This window comes from Sturnira hondurensis, unplaced genomic scaffold (genome assembly GCF_014824575.4).
Source record: "Sturnira hondurensis isolate 20B ecotype Veracruz unplaced genomic scaffold, ASM1482457v3 Scaffold0021490, whole genome shotgun sequence".
NCBI classification, from domain to species: Eukaryota; Metazoa; Chordata; class Mammalia; order Chiroptera; family Phyllostomidae; genus Sturnira; species Sturnira hondurensis.
In genome coordinates, this window is record NW_028094121.1 from 1,326,537 (window position 1) to 1,347,240 (window position 20,704).

Consider the following 20,704-nt stretch of genomic DNA (forward strand, 5'->3'; position numbering starts at 1 on the left):
CAGAGCTCAACAGGGGCACATTCCCGGCATCCCAAACGCAGGAGGCCCTCAACCCAAGTGCGCTGAGCACAGACAGGCAGCGGGGAAGGCTGACACACACACTCAGACGCAGAACCACAATAGGGACTCCGGCTCTGGAACGCCCGCCCCCAGGATCCCTGCCAGTTATCCTCCTCCCCCGCCACTCTCCCTGCTAGCCCAAGGCGCGGGAAATATTTAAAACAATTTTATTCATGAAAATATGCTGTACAATGCACTCTACACGGCCTCGACACGGCACACACGCACACGCTGACGGCACGGCCACGGTACACAGCCTACGATATGCGCCGGGGACGCCGCGCCCACAGCCCGACCCGACACTTATAAATACGGGAGAGAGGAGCCCTGGCACAGAGGAGAAAGGGGTTTGGGGGTTGGGGGTGGATCCGGAGCTGAGGCCCACAGGAGAGGCTGAGAGCTGTACTGGTCCGGGTGGGGGATCTGGAAGGGCGACTGACTCCGAAGGAGGAGGGGAGAAAGGGAGGGAGGGCTGAATCGTGAGGGTGGAGGGTCAGGGTTTTAGGAGGACAGCTGAGGGTGCACAGCCAATAGGTAGGTGTGAGTGTGTTTTCAGGAAGGGGGTGCTGGCTTCCGGTGGGTGAGGCTAAGACCAGTGGACAGTGTCGATCGGGAACCAGATCGGAGCTGGGGCGGTCGATTCGCTACCGCGAGGGCCCCCCACAAGGGAAACGAAGATGCAGAGACACCAAGACTCACCTGCCCTCGCCTCATTCCCGGGCTGGCTTCTCCGACCAGCGCAGCCCACCTCGCTCCTCCCCACCCCCACCCAGCCCGGAATTCAGCCTCCACCCCCAGGCTTCCTGCCTCGGGAGTAGGGGGAGCGGCTATCGGGAGTCTGGGCAGGAATGTGGGGCGCCCCAGCCCCTCCCTACCACTTCCCTCAGCAGCCATCTTCTGAGGAATGTCTCTAGCAGGGCCGGGGCTGCCTCCTGGATCCTCCCTCTCTGGAGCTGGAACAGGGGTGGGGACCTGGGGATCAGGATGGGAAGACGAAAGCCCCTTGGGGGCGGGGCAGACACCCGGGGCGCAGAAGGCGGCCCCTCAGCCAGGTACCCAGCTCTGGTTGGGGGGCGGGGCCCCGGCCAGGCCAGGCGGCGGTGGAGGCAATGCCGAGTCGAAGTTGAAGTCCATTTCGTCGCTGTCCATGAAGTCGTTGAGGATGATGGACTCGACGTCGCACTCGAGGCTGCCGCTGAACATGTCGAGGTCCAGGTCGGCCGGGAAGCGGTCTGGCGCGGCACCCAGTGGCCCGGCGGCAGTGGCGTATGGCCCGGGCAGTGCTTCCAGTAGGAGGCCACCAGGCGGGCCCCCGAAGGCGGCCGTGTGGCCAGGCGGCGCCAAGCTCGCGGTGCCCGCCTCGCCGGGCAGCGTCATAAGGCTGATGGGGTGAGCTAAGGCACTGCGCGAGGGCACCGGCGGCGCGTACGGGGCCGCGCCCTTGCCGGGATAGGCGGGAGCCGCGCCAGCCAGCGCCAGCTCCGCGGGCGCACCCAGCACCGGGCCGGGGCGTGGCGCGGGTGGCGGCGGTGGCGGCAGCAGCGCGGGCAGCGCCCCGGGGCGGAAGGACGCGGCAGCTGGGGCGAAGCTCGCCTGCTTGTTCTCCTGAATGGTCTGCATGGGTAGGCGGCGCAACGCTCCCAGCACCTGTGGCCCGAAGCCTCCACCCCCGCCGTAGGCACCGCCCTTGCAGCCCCCGAAGTAGGCGGGCGTCCCGGCGCGGGCCCGTGGCCCGTACGCGTCCTGCGAGCTGTCCAGCAGGGCCTCGGGCATCCCCGCGCCGCCGCCGTGCAGGCCCATACGGCCTCCCAGCTCCGCCAGGCGAGGCATTTCCCCCGGGCAGCGCGCACCTAGCGCGGGTGACAGCGCGCTCGCCGGACTCGGGTACATGAGCGGCGACGATGGCGCCAGGGCCTCCAGGGCCTCGTCATCCTCCAATTCGGCCGCTTCTGCGAGCAGGGGTCTCCCGCCGCCTCGGAAGTCGGCCCACGCCTCGTAGTCGTCGCTGGCATGCGAGGCTGGGCTGGTGGCCCATTTGGCCGGGGCAGGCACAGGCCCAGGGGCTGGTGCGCCAGGGGGGCTGTCATCGGGGCTTCGCTCAGGTGCCTGTAGTTGCTTCTTCTTGCTTGCCTTGCCTTTGATGCGCAGGAACTTGGCCCCGTTGTCCATGGACACTGCCCTGCGCCGCGGGGTCTTGCCGGTCTTCCCGCCCTCAGGGTTCAGCATCCACCATGAGCTCTTGCCAGTGCCTTCATTCTGCACGCGGATGAAACGGGTGTGGAGCGACAGGTTGTGCCGGATGGAGTTCTGTGGCCAGAAACAAGGACATGGATGGGGGAATGGGAAGTGAGGAGGCCATGAGTATGGGGTAGAGATGGATAGAGGAGGGGGAGGAAAAATAGAGAAAAGGAGAGGATAAAAGAATGGTAGAAGGGCCAGAAGAAGGAAGGGGAGGAAATAAGGAAGATGAAAGGGTGAATGAGGGAAGAGGTTGGGGGTGAGGGGAGGAGGTGTAAGTATCAGACAAACTCATATCTATCTAAACCCCAGAACCACATCACCCCGCCCCCATAGGCTGCCCAGAAGGTGGGGCGGAGCTTTGGGCATAGCTTTTCCCAAGAGGCATGGCCAACCCTGAGGGCTACTCTTAAGGGGCCTGCAGCAGGGGAGCAAGACCCCCTCTCTGGCTCAGCCAGGCCCCACCCTGGGGCCAGCCGGGCTGCCAGGGCCCCCCTCCCCAAGCAGATTATGTAAGGACTCATGCCGCTGTGGCTCATTTGTCCGCCCCCCCTTCTTCCCCAGCCTGGCATGGAGCCAGGAGCCCGAAAACCCAGGGCTCCAGAAATCAATCTCGTGGTGACTGATTAAGCCCTGTTTAGAACTAATTGCTCTTTCGTGTGTGGGGAGAATAAATTACCTGCTTTAATTTCGTGTCTTTAAAATGCAACTGCAGGTAGAGAAGACTGTTAACCCTTTGCTGGGAGGGCCCGGCCAGGGAAAGCAGAACAGGCTGGGCATCCCCACAGCAGGTGGAGGCCTGACACTTTTCAGAGATTTCCCCCAACTCTTCAGGGCTCCTTGGAACTCTCCATAGGCCTTGGATCCCAGCAGGCCCCTTAATACACATCTCTGGGCACAGCAGTCTCCCACCCCACTTCTGCTCAGTGCCCGCCTTCAGGCCATACCAGCTAGCTCTCTGGCCTGCCCTTTGGGTTACCCCCGCAAAGTTCCTTCCTGGTGAAACCTTCACAAACCTCCACAAAGCAAGTGGGTAAAGTGCCCATTTATAGATAAGACTGAGGCTCGGAGAGGTGAAGTGGCTTGCCCAAAACCACAGCCCTTCCTGCTGTCCCGGGTACTTCCCTGGGCTTCACCTCTGCCGCCCCTGCATATAACCTCTTCTAAATGTCTTTTGCGCCAGCCTGCAGCACTCCCCATATCACTGCCTGCTTTTGCCAGGCCTGTCCTGGGGACAGAGGAAGGCAGGAAAGGCCAGGGGTGACTGACTTCACACAAACCTATTGGGCCTGTCACACCCCACCTCTAGGCCTTGACCTCCTGGCTCCGGTATGACAGCAGAAACAGCATGGGCTTGGGCTGCAGGAGGCTGGTCAGGACGTTTGGCTCCTTTCAGCCACCTAGCTGTGTGACCATGGGCTGTTGACTTAACCTCTATGAGCCCCAGTGCCTTAGTGAACTACCCTGAAAAAAAATGGGTGATGTTCAGTAACCACCTCATTACCTGAGGTGTGGTTCTTGACCAGGTGCTCACCCTGTCCAGAAGACCTCACCTCTTAGGTCACCAACAGACCTGCTCTGTCTCTGCCTCCGCCTCCTTTCTACTGCACTGAATGTAACTGTGCTGGGCACCGACACTCTAGAAAGCTGGCATTACCCCATTTCAGGGACCAGGGAGTGGAGGCCTGGAAGCGTGATGTAACGTGCCCACAGTCCCACAGGCGGCACTGCCAGGCACCACTCCTGACATGCCCAGCTCACAGACCTGTCTCCACCCAGCCGTGTAACCACTGATCCGTGAGGGCTGTCCCTCCTGCCTCCTTCCCATCAGTGTCCAGAGGAAGGGCCCTTTCTGCTGCCCAGGGTACCCTCCCTCAGCCCAAGCTCCAGGTACTGACCCGATTCTTCAGGGCCCCCCAACTCTCCTGCTGCCTTATCTCTGGTACTTTCTGATCTTGGAAGATGATAGTTGGGGATCCAAGGCCCCTCCCAATGTTGCCCTGCCTGGCTTCTCCTGGGACCCTGAGAGGAGAGGGAGCTGGACCTCCAGGGAGTGGTGTTCCCTCAAGTAGATACCCCCTTTCCCAGCTCCCGCCCCTGCACCTGCCTCCCCAGCCCCTCCCCCACACCTGTGTTCAGGGCCTCTGAGGCCTCAGTTCTCCCATATGGGACTATCTGGCTTACAAGGCTCCGCCTCACAGCTTCTCCAGCTGAAGGTCAGTCAGGCAACACCTCTTTATCAATGTCACTGCGTGCCAGCCTAGTTCTGAGTGCTCAGGGGTGGAGGGAGGAGGAAGGACATCAAGTACCAGCCCCTGCTCCGCACTACCTGTTCAGCCCGGATGTTGTACGTACTTTATCTCGCGTAACTTATCAAACTCTGTACAAGTCAGGGATTGTGATCCCTATCTCAATATGAAGAGAGTGAGGTGCAGAGGTTAAGGAAGTTGCCAGGTCACACAGTTTAAGTGGCAAAGCCAAGTATTGATTCCAGGTTAGTGTAGGGTGTCAAACTCATTTTCAGTGGGGGCCACATCAGTCTTGCAGTTGCCTTCAAAGGGCCAAATGTCATTTTAGGACTGTATAAATGTAACTACTCCTTAACAGTTAAGGGAGAGCTCAGTGCTGCCGCTGGGTAGACACAAGGTGCCGGGCCGGATAAAACAAGGTGGAGGGCCGGATTCAGTCCTCGGGCCTTGTGTTTGCCACCTGTGGATTAGTGTCTAAAGGACACTGGCACTCCACAACAGGAGAGAGGACTGAGTCGGAGAACTTCCAAAGCACCTTAGGAAGCCCGTACTCCGGCGCTTCTTAAACGTTCCACGTAAACCTTCCCCAAAAGCTGGCAGCATGGGAAGACTGGGGCATGTCAAAAAGTCAAACTTCCTTACAAGTCTTGTGCTTTCTTTTTAGGATTCAAGGGAATTTTGCTTTGTGCTTTATAATACACCCAAGTTTTCTGAATACAGATAAAAATGTTCCAGGCCTATGAAACTTTGTATCCTCCCCTCTCTGCCCTCTGCCCAGCCAGGTACCACCAGATGCCTGAGCTCCAGCCTGAAAGCCCAGCTGATCAGACCCAGAGAGAAGAAAGGTCTTGGCCAAAGTTGCCGGGGACCTGGCGGCAGAGCTGGGAATTGCATCCCTAGCTCTGTGCTCTTCCCCTTCCACCAACCTGGGCAAGTCCCTCCTCCATTCTGGGCCTCAGTTTCCCTACCTGTAAGCTGACAGGATGGGCCAACTCTACTCTGAAGACCTTTTGTATTTGATAATGAATGTTCCTGGAATCATCCAGTCCAGAGGTTTTGAAACTTAAAAAAAAAATTTTGACACTTTTTGTGAACGGAAGAACTTAAGACAATACTTGAGTGTTACACAATCAAGCCATCAGAGGGCGGGGGCAGGGGTGCCTGAAGCTCCGCCTGCTCAGCATCCTTCTTGCACTTTCCCTTTGGGAGGGATTCTGCAGGCCAGATGGATGGGCAATTGGGGCCTAGTGGGTGCCACGCCTTGCCCAGAGTCCCCCAGGGAGGAGGCCCAAGGCTGGGTGAGGACCTCGGCCTGTGACTGCTGAGCCAGGCTCTACACTCAGTGTGCACCAGGGCTGTGCCCCAGGAGGGAAGTCCAGGCGCTGCAGCTTAGTGTGGCTCCTCAGGGCCCAGCCACCTGGTACCCGTCAGAGCGCTGGGCCAAGACCCAATGGCAAGCACCGATCACGTCTCACCCATGAGGCCTCCTGGGAGGCCAGAGGCCACAGAGGAGGTGAGGGTGGCAGAGGAGGGAGATGCCTCTGCCAGGCAACAGTAACCAGGGCTCCCTCTTAGAGTCACCTAGCAACCCGCCACCACAGCCATGCCCTGGCATGCCCAGGCTCCCCTAGTGCCCAAACTGCGCCAGCTTCTGGGGCCTCACACCTCCCACACCTCCAGACAGAGCTGAAGGTGGTTCCCTGGGGAGATGGGACCTCCCTGATTCTGGGCCTCAGGGAGACCATCAGGGGCAGAGGGAAGGGGCGGTGGCCATCCATCCTATGCCCATCCCGTTCTCCCTCAGAACCTGGTTGGAGGAAGCCAACCTCCAGGGGCCTCACCCACCAGAGAGGAGGCTAGTGCAGGACAGAGGGTGGGCCCTGGTCTTCATTTGGCTTCTAGTTTTGGCTCTAATAGCCACAAACAACGTGGCCCTGGAGTAAGATGCTTTGACCCCAATTTCCTCAAATGACCCCCTGCTTCTGCCCTCACTTCCCTGCGAACCTCCACTACGCAGCGGCCGGAGTGACCCTTCCATGTCCCTCGGAGCCCTCTAATGTGCCAGTCCCAGACCCAAGAACAGAAGCCCAGCAGGAACCACAAGCCCCTCCGTGGCCTTAGAGGCCACCCTTGACACTGTCCTGCTCAATCCCTCCCTCTGTCCCTCCAGCCTCACAGGTGTGGTCCTCCTGCCTTGGGGCCTCTGTCTCAGGGAGACATCATTCACTCGGCTACTCACGTCAGCCCCTTATCTCCTTTGAGTCTTTGTCCAGACGTCCCCTTTCAGGAGGCCCATCCCAGCTACTCTGAACAATTGCTCTTCTTCCTTGCCATTTCTTGGCCTGCTTGCCCTACTCTAAATTTTTCTAAAGCCATTATCACGTTCTAAATTAATATATAATTTGTATATATGGAGGCAATATACACATTAATAAATCACATGTATGTGTAAACATAATTTGGCTCCTCTATTATTTGTCTGGTTTTCCTTATATTAGGATATAAGTTTCATGAGGGATTTTTGTCCATTTTTTACTGTTCCACATGTGTTTGATACATGTGAGGAATTTAATAAATGTGTGTAGAATGAATGGGAGGGAGAGAAGAGGGAGGGAATATTGCGTTACAGGGAGAATGAATGAGGCTGGACGGAGTAGTTGGCACATGATAGGGCTTTCTCCAAACTGGGCTGACAGGAATGAGAGAATGAGAGACAGTGGGGTGGGGGAAGTCAGAAGAGTGTGATTCGCAGCGAGAACTGTGGAGAGGCGAAGATGGCCTCACAGGGCGGCCAGAGCAGCTGCCCACTCCAGCCCTCTCTCCTGCTCCCTCCTGCTCCCCAGATAGACCTGGTTAACCCAGGGCGTGCTGTGGCCGAGGTCCCTCAGCCTGTACCATCTGGCCAGAAGATACTCCAGGAGCCCCAGTGGGAACAGATAACCTTGTCCTTGCTGACGGTGTCTCCCTCATGAACAGGGTCTGATCCATTTGGTGGCGGCAGCTCATCTATCCAGCAGGACACCCTCATCTATTCCCAGGACACCCTTCGCCCACGAGCAGTAATGCATTCATCCGGCAGCACAGCCCCATTTATCCAGCAGCCCAGTCCCATTTATCCAGCAAGTACAACCTCATGTGCTAACAGCACTCCATTCACCTGACGGGCCCCCTCATTTATCCAGCAGGACACCCTCATTCATCCTCCAAGTTGGAGGCCCCCCTCCCCACTGCGGTGTGCCTGTGTTCTCCGACGGTGCAGCCCGACTGATCCAGCAGGACGTCATCTCTCCTACAAGTACACTTCATCCCCTGACAGTACAACCTCATTTATCTCATAATGTAGCCTCACCTTCCCTCCAAGTACCACCTCATTCCCTGACAGTACAACCTTGTTTATCTTCCAGTACAACCTCATTTCTCCTTCCAGCACAGCTTCACACTCTGATAGCCCAACCTCATCCAATCTTACTTCTCCAGCCACAGCCTGCCAGGAAGCGGGGGTAGAAGGGGGAAGAGAAAAGGGGTCCCACCGGCCCTGTCCCGTGTCTACAGAGGGCTGCCTGGTACTATGACTACATCCAACCTCCCCAGGCCCAAAAGGGCCCCTCGACTTTGAACTTCAGGTTGCATGGCCCAGTCAGCACTCCATTGCCCCACCTCCCCTTTGGTCCCCTCTGGGGCTAAAGAGGATCTGATCTACAGGATGGGTTTCCTCTATCTCCCCAGGAGGGAAAGAATCCCAACTGATAGATAGGTTTTGCTGATTTATGTGGCATGGATACTCCCAACATAGCCAATTTTAAGCTGCCAGTATGCCGTGATCACTGAGTGTGAAATTGCGAAGAAGTGTGCGTGGCGGCTCTCATGAGCCAGTGCAGGCCAGCGCACACCACTGGCTATGCATCCAACACTGGGGCAGGAGTGGGGGCAGTACCTAAGCCCTGCCAGATCTAGGCTGGGTTCATTACCTACTATTCTACAAAGGGGGGAAACTGAGGCTCGGGTGGGTTAAATAACTCCTGAGGCCACGAAGCTGGGAAGTGATGGAGCCAGGTCTGGGTCTCTGAGCTGTTGGATTCCAAAGCCAGGGTTTATACCCGCAGGGTGGTGGGCAACATCGCCCTGCTGCCCACATCAGTGGCCAGCCCTGCCCTGGTTCTCAAGCCCATTTCCTGGCTTGTATCAGAGACAGGAGACCCTAGGCTTGTGCCCCATCCACTACAAACCCTGTGCAACCTCCTGGCCTCCCTGGCCCCTGGGCAATTTCAGGACCCCTCTCAGTTAAGTCCAGGGTCTTATGACTGTCCTTCTAAGCCCAAAGCCAGGTATGAATGCCCCTCCAGGTTCCACCATTGTCAAGATGCATTCCATGCTCTCCTTCAGGAAACCGAGCCTGTCTACAAGGTGGGGATGGTAATCCCCAACCTCATGCGAGTGACATTGGGTGTCCCCTGTAAAACAGGGTAACAACACCAACATCCATGGGGGAGGTCTGGGACGTGGATGAGATCCTACATGTCAAGAATCTCATCCTCTCTCTGTCTTAGAGCCCCAGGAGCAGCCCCTGTCCCACCCCTCACCCTCCACCCCACTCTGGCCCAGTCTGGCCCAAGAATACACACCTGTCTCAGACAGAGCCACAGACTCTCCAGGGGTCACTTGCTCTGCTGCCTGGGGTGAAGCTGGGGTGCTCAATCCAGGCAGGCTTCCTGGCAGAAGGGGTAACCTGGATGACCACAGGGGCCTGAGGCCATGTGTAAATCCTTGGTACTAGGGCCTGTAGTAGAGGAGGGGTAGAAGGGCAGGTGGGGCATCAGGGCCACAGGTGCCGACAGGCGAGTAGGCTTGGGGTCAGCAGTAGGACAGAAGTGGGCAGCCAGGGGCTAAGAGGAACCAAATGTTCAAAACAAGTCATGAGATCAAGGGATAGGCCCTGGCATCCTCCACCCCGATTCCAGGAGACAGCAGAACCCATACACCCAGCCTGGGCAGCAAACAAATCAGCAGCAGAAATCCAAGCTCAGCCCTACATGGCTCCTCACCACCTGTGGGCTTGAGTCCAACTCCAAGTGCTGTTCGAGAGCCCTTGATGCTCTTCAGCTTCATCGCCTCCATTCTCTTAAGCTCATCTGAAGTTCCAGCCATCCTGGACGTCTCACACTTCCATGCCTTTGTACATTCTCTTCCCTCTCCTTTCCCTCTCTCTGCTCAACTAGTTCCTGCTGCTCCATCAAGGCTAGCTCTGTGGCTTCTTCACAGTCCCCTCTGCGAGCCCTGAAGATAGCTGCTCCCACCTCAGTGTTATTGCAGAAATCGAACTGCAAACTGGAGTATAAGTGTATGTGAGCCTGCCTCCCCACCTGAACTTTGTGGGCAATCCTTAGCCCACAGGAAGTCACACATAGGATAGAGCTCTCAGCAGCCACAAACCACTCAGGGCCTGGCCATTCTGTTCAGAGCCATTCAGGCCTCTCCCTGTCTCTCTCCCTCTGTACCAGCACCTCCCCACACCCCTGCTCAGGCCCTGGGAGCAGCTGCAGTGACCTCACCCAGCCCTGCCCTGCGCCTGGCTCTGGAGAGGGCCCAGCAGCTGTGCCCCAGCCCTGCTGGCTGGCTCCTGGAGGGAAAAGAGGAAGAGTGGGCATGGTGCCAAGAGAACCATCTGCTCTCCCAGGGGCATGGCCACCCGCACAGACATTGGCCTCGCCCCCAGGGGCTGCCCTTGGCCCCCTGTACCCATGCCAAGGGGCTCCAGGAGCCCAGGGCAGCCCACCCAGACTGGGGCACCAGCCATCACCTGCCATCTGTCTTCTCCTGGATTCTGAGAAGTCCTTACAGGACGTGTTGCAGCATGAATGTCCACTGAAAAATGAACAAGTGCTCAGGATTAGCTTGGTGCAGAGGCCAGAGGGCAGCCCTGGGTGTGCTGAGCCCTGCCTGCCCCAGCCTTGCTGGGCTAAGAGGCTGTGATCTCTTGGGGAGGGGCCTGCACCCCCTCACATCTGCTCAGCTGGCAGGTGCCTCTGGCAGAGGGTAAGCCCCTTCCCCCACAGCCCCAGCTCAGGTTACAGAGGAGGCAAGGCCAGCTGAGGACAGGGGGAGGGGACAGGAGGGTGGAGGAAGCATCACAGCTTCCCAGAGTGTTGGGGGAGGGGAATTCAGATCTCTAGATAGGACTCAAAGCCAGAGAGGAAAGGACCAAGCCCAAGGTCACAAAGCCTCCCAGTAGGCAAAGAGGAGCTGATGTCCAGGCAGCCCTGGGTTCAAGAATGACCTTGAACAAATCATTGCCTTCATCTGTAAAAATACAAAGCCTAAACCCTGCCTGCTTGCCTCCCAAGGCCATGGGGAAGGCTTTACAGGCTAGAAAGCAGTGGGTAACCCTAAGGGCAGGACAGAGCTTGGACATCCTGAATACCTGACACCTCGGGAACAGAAAGGGAGGCATAACAACAAGGACCCCTCTGCCCCAACCCACACACACAAAGTCAGTGTCCTCAGAGATCAGAGCCCAAGGTCCCTACACTGCATAGTAGTAGGGAGGTAGTTCTTTTTCCTTTCCCACAGCAATGGATAACAGTAATGATGTTTGCTAAGATTTCTTGAGCACTTTGCATGTATCTTTCCTATAATTCTCACAACAAAGCAGGCAAAAGTCCTATTATCCCATTTTGTAGAAGAGGAAACTGAGGCTCAGTTGCCCCAGGCCACACAGAGGATGAGTGGCAGAGCTGGTATCTGCTGCTCCCTGCTTGTTCAGACTCCTAACAATACCGATGCCTCACCTCCAAGATCCGCAAGTCACCAAAGGCTGTGGCATAGCACCTCAGGCCTGGCATCTTGGACTCCACCCCCTCTCAGGTTCATTTTCTCTACCCGGGTACCAGGCCCGCACTGGGCACCAGGGCCAGTCCCCTGTACTCCATCCTCCACACCACCCTCAAATGATCATTCTCCATCCCCTAAAGCTTAAAGCACTAACTCCCCACCTTGGCATTCAAACCACTCACCCTCAGGCCCCTGCTTACTTCTCCAGCCTTAAGTTCTGGCCAGTACAGCCAGACCTCCAAGGGCTCCTGCCCTGTGGGTCTAACCTCCTTTGTCAGTTCCCCTCTCCCACCTTCAAACACTGTGGCTCATCCTCTGGCCTTCCAACACGACCCTGAGCAGCCCATCCTGAATCAAAATCAGGAGTCCTCGTCTTGACCTGGGGGCGCCTCAAGCTCAGGGAGCCGCTGAGTTCCTCTGGGTGGCACTATGCTGTGGGCCAGGAGTAAAGTGAGTGGAGGAAGCTGCCATCAGGCTTGGGGTGTGCAGACAAAGGGAGGAGACATCACAGGGTGGGGGACATATCTCAGAGAGGTCTCTGACAAACCCAGGGACCTCGACTCATCCCCGAGGCTGCAAGTCTCAGGGCCAAACTCCGAGGGAAGCAGAGCAATGATGAGGGCAAGGGCAGTCAGCTTGGAATGGCCTGGCCAGGGCACTGGTCTCGGGAAGAACTGGCCCTGGGGAGTTTCAGTTCTGTCACTTACAGCGGGATACTGGGAAAGCCACTTTATTTCTCTCAGCCTTAGTTTCCTCATCTGCAAAACAGGGACAGTAACAGTATCAGCTTCAGAGAACTGCTGTGAGAGATAAACAAAATCATGCAATGAGAGTTGAATCCTGAGCTGGAACAGTTCAGCGTGGATAAAGCAAGGGTCAAAAGACGAGAAGGTGAGTGACGTGGCCGCAGCAGTTGACTGGGGCCAGGTGGCTGAGGCCTTGCACTTCACACTGAAAACCCAGGATTGGATCCTGTAGTAACAGGATGGTGAGGTACACACGCTCTTGTCTCTTCCACCGGATGGGGAGCTATCAGAGAGCAGGGGCTGCAACTTTCAGGTTCTTCACCATTCTGGGTATTTACACTGATATTTTCCCTCCATCCCCACAGCCAAAGGCTCTCGGTGGCTGCAGGCATTTGCCCATTCTCTCCCTTTATGTTCTACACAGTGTAATTCCACAATGTGGGGGCTGGGCAAATGTGTTGGGGATGGTGGGCCGGTGTCAAGTCCCTGGGAGCTGACTGCAGGGGTTCAATTCAAAAACAGTTAGGAGGAGGAGTGGTTCAACCCTGGGCCGCCTGCTTAGCGAAAAGGCTGGTCCACACTGGGAGCAGGAAAGAGGGACAAGCAGGAGCCTAGGAAGTCACCATCTAAGGCATCAGTTCAGAATCTGACCCATCAGATTAAAATACAGATTCCAGAGCCCACCTGATGAGAGTCTACCATAGAGGGTCTGAGATGGGGAGTGAACACCTTTATTCACTAAAAGCTTCTACGTGACTCTGATCATCAGCAAAGTTTGCCAACAGCTAAGGATTTAAGGCAGGAATTATTCTCAGGCAGATGCAGTGGGTTCCAGAATCACCTAAGAGGCAGGTCTTTGTTCAAACCACTTAAGCACCCCTCCGAGTTTCTGAGGGGTTCCCCAAGGGATCAGTCCATGAGAGTCAATAGCTGCCTTGGTGAGCATGTGACAATGGCAGTCGGTGTGGGTTGAGAACTCCAGTGTCTGGTGTAAAGGTGGCAGTGGAAAGGCAGCCTGAGATCACAGGCAGCAGGGAACACAGGAGGGAGGGCAGGGCCTGGACAAGGCCAGCAGAGGGCCCGGGGTCCAAACAGAGCAGTGGGAGCTTGGTTGGCTCCCAAGGGAACTGAGTCCCAGAGGGTTCTGGGGCATGCGCAAGCCTTGCAGCAGGAGGGTCTGCTGGTGTGTGGGGCTGGCACCGCACCAGCACTGGAGATGGTAGAAACAGACAGGTATGCACCTAAATCCAGGCTCATCCTTGTCCCAGCTATGCTGCCTTGGCCAGATGATTTCACCTTTCAGGGCCTCCATTTCCTTAACTGCAAAATGGGGCTATAAACACATACCTGGCAGGTCTCAGGGAAGATGAAATGAGAGAGATTATGTGAAGTGCCTAGCACCAGACATTATGGCTCTTAATTCTTGTTCCCCTTCCCACAAGAGGCATCACCCCCTTGGAGACTAGAAAGGTTCTCTGCAAAGGAGGAGGCCCTGGGGGGAGGGTGTGGGAGGCCCCTCCCCCACACGCCACCTGGCCCCCCTCCCACCTCCACATATGGGTTGGGGGGTGGGGAGAGGCAGCAAACAGCCAAACCGTCCCAAACAGGAGTTGGTTTCCATGGTAACCAGGGTGCCAGGAGGAAGGGGGATGCTCTAGATCCAGCTGTCCCCTGAGCACCCTACCCAGGCCCCAGAGCCTCAGCTAATGCCCACCCAACACCCTGTACCCCCATCTGCCTCCTCTGGGAGCCAGTTGAGACTGCCATGAATACTCCCTTCATTACGCCCAGAGTATGTTTGCTACCTGAGTACTGCCAGGGGCAGGGTAGGCAGTTCCAAGCAGGAGTCCTGAGTTCGAGTCCATCGAACTGTACTCAGATGCTTCCACACTGAGAAATCCCTCCTATCAGTACTTCGTGTCCTCTGTCCCAACTAACCCCTCACAACTCCTGGAACCAGAGGGTTTGTCAGACACAGCCCAGGAAGGACCAAAGACTGTGTTAAGGCCCTCTGGACACTGATGGGAATACCAGGGGCTGGAATGGGACAGAGCTTTGCTCCAGCTCACACACACTGGGTCAGGTTTCCCTGCAGGCACTCTGTCCACCCCTCTCCCACTCCCAACTCCACAGCTCCAGCTGACCCCAAAGGATTGAACTAGGGCACCCTGAGTGCTACTCCAGGGAGATAGGACATGGCTGAGAGGAGGAAGCCCTAACATTAAGACCAGTAGCAACAGGATGGCAGTCCCCAAAGTCATGAGCTCTCAGTCACTTAGTGTATATGAAGGGACTCCCCCTTCCCCCTGATTTGGATGTAGAAAAACTAGACACCAATGGGTACCTGTTTCCCAGGTACCCACACCCACAAGCTGTAGTAGGGAGGGGGTACTGGTGAGTCAGCCACAGGTAAGGGGGACAGCAAGGTGAGGAGGGGCTCTCTGTTACAGCGGATGCGCCCACATCCCGGAGACTCCCACCCGCAGACACAGCCCAGAATCGCCCTTCATCCCTCACCAGACATGCATAAAGGGGTTTCCACAGCCCCCTGGACTACATGCAATGGCCATCACCACTGAAAGACAAAGAGCACCCTTTCAAACTCCAAATACAAGCTCCCTTCCAGCCTCAATGGCATGGTAAAAGCTTGAGTTTTGGGGTCAGAAGGAGGTTCAATTCCCAGGTCTGCCACTTCCTAAGGATGTGACCGGAGGGCGAGTCACTTCTCCATCTGGGACCAGGGATCTTAGTAAGCACCTGGAAGAATGGTGGCCAGGATTTGATGGGATATGCTCTTGGTTAGTGGGTGCCTCCTTCCCGGCCCTCTCAGCCACCCCCACTTCTCTCTGGCAGAGCCCCAACTCCAGTCAGTCCTGAAGCTGGAGTCCTCAGGGCCTGAGAGTGGGGCCCCAAACCGCAGAAAGTGGGGATTGGGGGGCACTGAACTTTCCAACCCACAAACCCCATCCCACCCACCCCCCGCGCCGTTCATTACCTTAACACAAGTTAAAAATAACCGTCTCATCTCTTTAAATTAGTCTGTCTGCAATTACCGCCTGGCACGGCGCTGCCCGCCATCCTCCCGCTGGAGCGGCGCCAGGTGGCAGGCGGGGGCCCTCACCCTGTCTGTCGGTCTATCTGTCTGCTCCCTGGCGCCCCTCCTTCTCCTCCCAGCAGGCGGGAATCTGCCCCTAGGGCCCTGGGGGGTCCAGCTTCCCAAGTTGCGTGGGTATGGGGCCAGGGCTATGGGCTTGGGGCAGGTAGGAGTGAGGAGACAAGGCTGGGAGCAGAGGACTGGGGTGGGGGCTCCAGAGCGCGGGGGAGGGGCGTCAGGAGGCCCTGAAAGCCGGAAGGGCCCGCCGAGCCAGCGCTCGTGGGTGGGTGTGAGCAGGTGGCCGTGGGAGTCTGCCGGGCGTGCCAGCAACTGTGCCAGGAGCGGCTGGCACGGGCTTGTGCCCAGGAGGCGGACAGCTGCCAGCCCCCCGCTCGTGCAGTGCAGGGAGGGGGGAGTGAGGACACCCCCCAACCCCGGCTCGCACAGCCTCCTCCCACACCCCACCATCCCTTGGGGCTGGGGATCCCCGAGGACAAAGGAGGAGGAGGGAGCCCTGCTCCAGCAGGCTTTGGGGGGAGGAAAGATGGGGGCGTCCCCTGCACTCACAACCAGTGCTCAGCTGTAGCAGGACCCTCCTCCTGGCGGCTCAGATAAGCCCCTCCTTCTAGCCCCCACCCCACTTAGGACCTACAGTCCCGCTTGGGCCAGATGAGGGTAGCACCACCCCCCCTGATCCAAACCCCAACAGCCAAGCTGCTCCAGGCCCCGAGGGAGAAGGAAGTCCTCACCCACTGTGCTCCTCCCCCACAAGAATGGGAGGCGCCCAGGCTTGGCCTGGGAGCTCCCAGGGGAGCAGGCAGCCAGGAAACAGGCAGAACAACTCCAGGAGCTATAAGAGAAAGGAGCGCTAAATGGAAGAAGCGCCAGGATGCAGAGCAGCCTGGAAGACTTCCCGGAGGAATCATCACTAGGGAAGGTGGAGCTGGAGCATCTGAGAAAGTGGGAGGCTCTACCTGGATGTCAAATACCCACCCTTCCAGGACACTGCTGAGAGATGGGACCTGCTGCCCAAGCCTCTTCCCAGACCGGGAGACCCTCTACTCTGAGGGGAACACTATCAGCCTCTTCGAGTTCCCAGCACTAAGCCCAGCCTCTTTTCAGGCTTCAGCCTGGCGGGTGTACTGTGCTTGCCGCCTCCTTCAGTTTGCACAGCTACCTCCTCATATCACCGGTGGGACCACCAGGCATAGGCCAAAGACATCAGCCCTTCCTGATCTGTTCCACTCTACCTTGCCCATGCCACCTCCCAGCCACACCTAGAAGCCCTGGTCCTATAGTCTAGCATGCCCAGTGGTCCCCCAGACCCACCTCCTTGCCTTTGCATATCCACTCAGCATTCCCTGGAAGACTTTCTCCCAAATTCTACCCACAATGGAGACAGCTCAGATCAAGTTCCACCTGCTCAGTAAGGGCTTGCCTGGCTCCCCAAGGGATCTAACCTGCCTTCCCCGAACCTCTGCCCCCACCTTTGGCCCTTTCTGCATGTAAAACACAGGGCCTGGGGATGGAGCTGGCTGAGCCCTGATGTGTCCTGAAGGCAGGTCCTCTGTTTTTCCTTGAGGCCCCCCTATTCCATCGAACACAGGGTTTAGTACACCCCAGGGATCCACGTGCAACACTTATGTGGGGGAGGAAGGAACAATGGGCCCTGCCCTCAGCCTACGTACCTGAGGTGTACCACAGCCCCTGCTAACCAGAAGTTGGCTGGGAGTTGGGGATGGCCCCTCTACCAGGCCCCTGGCAAAAGTGACTGGAAATGGGGGAACAGGCATCAGGGAGGAGCAGGAATGAGAGGAGGAAAGAGACTCTCTGGGGAGTTGAAGTTGGGCTTGCAGGAAGTAGGAGAATCACCACCAGGGAATGAGACGGGAAAGGCCAGAGGCCCCTCTGAGGAGCCCTCCTCCAGTGGCTGGGTGGTCTCTGCCAAGGCCTGGGTCAGGAGCCCAAGCCTGAGGGTCCCTCTCCAATGCCCCAGCCCAGGATGAGCTTCCAGGACTCCCTCCTTCCCTGTGCTCAGGACACAGGGAGAACCACTGTGTCCTGAGCAGCTTGGTGCAGTGGAAATCGAATCCAATGAGCTGGCGGGAGACCTGGGCTGTCATCCAGGGCCTGATGCTCATTGATGGCCTGAGAAGAGTCCTATCCCCTTCCTGGGCCTCAGTCTCACAGTCCGAGAAATGAACTCATGGGACTAAGTTATCTCCAAGCACATTCCCAATCGCACGTTAATATTTAGGCCTGCCCCCATTCAGAAGCCAGCAGTGTCCCGCTCCCACACCCAGTCCTAGCAGGACGCTATTTCAGAGGTTCTGTGGGGCAGTCAGGGGAGAGACACCTGGACTGGAGGCCAGCTTTCCCAGCTACTGATGGTGTGACCTTGGGCAGTTTACTCCTCCACTCTGCACCTTAGTGTCCAGCTCTGTAAATGGTGCAGGAAAACCTACCTCAGAGACTGCTGAGAGCATTTAAGGAGACACCTGGCACAGATGCCTGAAAAGATGTCTGGCACAGGGCTTGGCCCTGAAACTCTCAAGAAACTGCAGTTCTCTCCCATCTTCCAACCTCATGTCCCCTCTTACCATCTTCCCCCATTGTCCCTATTCGTCAAGCCCAGCAGGAGCGCCACCTCCTGCAGCAAGCCCTCCTTGATTACTCTGGCCTACAGTGCCCTCCCATCCACCCATTTCTTTACTCTTTCACCAGACATGCACTGGTGGTTGCTGTGAGCACAGAAATTGCTCTGACACTGCTACTGTCTTCCAAAGGCAGTGTGGGGAAGGGAAATAAGACAAGACACAAAAGACTAAGACCTATGACCGGCAGAGAGAGGGCCAGAGAAGAGGGAATCCTAAGCTAGCTAAAAAGGGTTAAGGAAGGCTTCCAGGAAGAGGCTACTGAACTCTGTCCTTCAGGACAGGGAATATATCTACAGGGAGAAAAGGTGGGATAGTGTATGGAGAGCAGAAAGGGAGGTGGGAGCAAAGCCCAAGGGCAGGACCCACTTGCAGGGAATAAGTGTTCCAGTGGGGGCTGATCCAAAAGGGACTGAAGAGGCTGGAGAAGATGGCTCATGTCTGCTCCTCCTGCCTGTGACCCCACCCCACAGTGGTCTGAGAGCCATGGGCTCCCAGGTCAGAGCACCCATGACCCATACAATGCAGCCCCTAGGCATCTAGAGCTGTCCATTCCCATAAGCCCCACCTCCTCCACTGGCACACCTCCTTCTCTGACCCTACCTGAAGCCACCACCAAGCATGGCCCCCTGCCTCCATTTAGGCATGCCTCCCTGGCAGAGACCCCTCTCTTCCATACTGAGTCTGACAGCTCACAGGCCTTAGGCACAGACCCCCATCTCCAACTTCCTATCCCCCCAACACATCGACTATTCCCACTCCCCAGGGAGATGGCTAGAAGCGGGTAGGGAGGCCACAATTCACTCAAGCCCCTGTCCTCTTCCAAGATGGCTCTCCCCTTTCCACTGGCTGGCACTGAGGCTTCCCCTGGGGTACCCCTGCCCCTCCCCCCACCGCCCAATACATCTGAGCTCAGGAAGCCGGGGAAGTGGAAGACAGACAGCCTGTGGTAGACAGGAACAGATCCCCAGCCCTTGATACCCTGCCCTAACACCAGCAGGGGTCATCGCCAGTCTACCACGCTGATAAAAGACAAGGGGGGACAACAGCTGCCCCATGGACAACTCAGATCCCAGGTCACCTGACAAGTCACCCCACCCCAGACTGGCTGGTGCCCTAGAGTGAACTGGAACCACAGGAAGAACTGTGAGCCCAGGGCTGCACTCCTCATTCTGGGGTAGGCTCCAGGCAGCGAGCGCAGTGGGAAAGATTTTGGGGAAAGCAGCTATTGACCCAAGTCATTATTCCATCTCTTTAAGGACGGTGCTCCGATGGAGAGGGTAAAACAAGAGTAACACACTTGGGGGTAAGTGTGTTCCCAAAGCACACTTGCGGGGGTAAGAGGTTCCCAATGTCCGAGACCTGGGAATGTGTTCCTCTGCGATGCCCCCAAAGACGGGTTGGCGGTGTCCCTCGGGGGTGCTATAAAGTGTCAGTCAGTCCCTTGTTACCCCACCATACCTCCCACCCTGTAGCCAGAGCATGTACACAGCTGCTCCCAGCACGCCCCCTCCTGTCTGCTGGCGGGTCCCGCGCCCTGGGCACATACTCCGTGACCCCTGGGGGGTGCCCCGGGGCCTCCCTCCCGCCGGCCCGCTCTGAGCTCAGAGGCACCGAGAAGCCCCTGAAAGCTCCGGCTGGCAAGCCCAGTGCCCCTCCCCAGCCGGACGCCCCCACCTTCCAGCCGGCAGAGCTGTTGCTGTCGCCTTTATCCTTGAAGTAGGGCACGTAACGGACCATCCAGTCGTAGATCTGGGAGAGCGTGAGCCGCTTGTCCGGAGCGCTCTCGATGGCTTTGGTGATGAGGTCGGCGTAGGACAGGTTTCCCCACGCGTTCCGTCGGGAGCTCTTGGCTTTCCGCAGCGGTCCGACCTCCGCTCCCAGCGGCGGCGCTGGGGCCATCGCTGGGGCCGTCGCCCGGCGCTCCGGCCCGCAGTCCTCGGCGCCCTCAGCCACCCCTGAACCCAGCGCTCGATCTTCTTCGCCGGCCAAGTCGGGCTGCGGCAGGGGCCAGGTACATGAGCGCGGCCGGCTTTGCGGCGCGAAGTCCGGGTCCACGTCCACCTGATGCGCTCGCAGCTTCGCAGCCATGGTCCCGCCCGCCTCGGGCGAGGAGGAGAGGGAGGCTCCGCGGAGGGTGGGCGGGAGGCTCCGGGATCTGCACGCCCCGGGGAGGCCCGCGGGAGGGGTCCCTGGCGGCGCCGGCTCAACCGCGGGGCGCCATGGGCCGGAGCGCGGAGACAGGGGGCTGGACTCGCTGGAAAGCCCAAAGGGAGGGAAAGATGGGAGCAGTGAGGGGGCGGCGGCCCCGGAGCCCAACGGGCACACACCTCGCCCAGCTCCGCTTCTAGCACCTGCCGCCTGCCTGAGCCTGCAGCCGACACTGCCACCGTCGCTGCCGCCGCTCCCCTAGCGCCGGCCCCGCGCCCGGGCCCCGCTCTCCCGGGACGAGGCCGGATTGCACCATGCCGGAGCCCAAGCCCGTGCGGGAGCCCGCGCCGCCGCCGCCGCCGCCCCGAGAATGCCGCCGCCGCCGCTCCGGCTCCAGCGCCAGCTCCCGCGCCTGCCGCGCTCAGCGCCGGCTGCACCTCGGAATGGGCGGGGGACCGGGAGGGGGCGGGCCCGGCGCGGGAGGGGGCGGGGCGTACCCACTGGCTGCCGCGGAATCCTCTGCCTGCCGGGTGCCCCGCCCCTTGGCCGGGGTGGGGCCGCGAGGCGCGCGGCTCTGGACGACCCTGCCACAGCCCCTGCAAGGAACAGCGCCGCCTACGGAGCAGGGGAGGAGTGGCGGGCGCGACACCGCCCCCTGCTCGGCGCTAGGGGAGGGGGCGCGGG

At 58.4% G+C, this 20,704-nt stretch overlaps 1 protein-coding gene across 1 annotated transcript; it reads right to left on the reverse strand.

The window, feature by feature from the left end:
• Positions 1 to 215: 215 nt before the first annotated feature.
• Positions 216 to 20,427, reverse strand: FOXO6 (forkhead box O6). The gene is made up of 2 exons (XM_037032580.1): positions 19,547 to 20,427; positions 216 to 2,367 (listed from the first exon to the last, which is right to left on the reverse strand). Exons 1-2 carry the CDS (start codon positions 19,958 to 19,960, stop codon positions 1,105 to 1,107), a joined length of 1,677 nt encoding a protein of 558 aa, XP_036888475.1. The 5' UTR covers positions 19,961 to 20,427; the 3' UTR covers positions 216 to 1,104.
• Positions 20,428 to 20,704: the final 277 nt, after the last annotated feature.

Excerpts from the sequence above, each read along its gene's own strand:
- FOXO6 (XM_037032580.1), bottom strand. The coding sequence starts at position 19,960 with ATGGCTGCGAAGCTGCGAGCGCATCAGGTGGACGTGGACCCGGACTTC. Across the intron at positions 2,368-19,546 it reads ACAGCTCTGCCGGCTGGAAG|AACTCCATCCGGCACAACCT; the intron begins GTGGGGGCGTCC and ends TTCTGGCCACAG.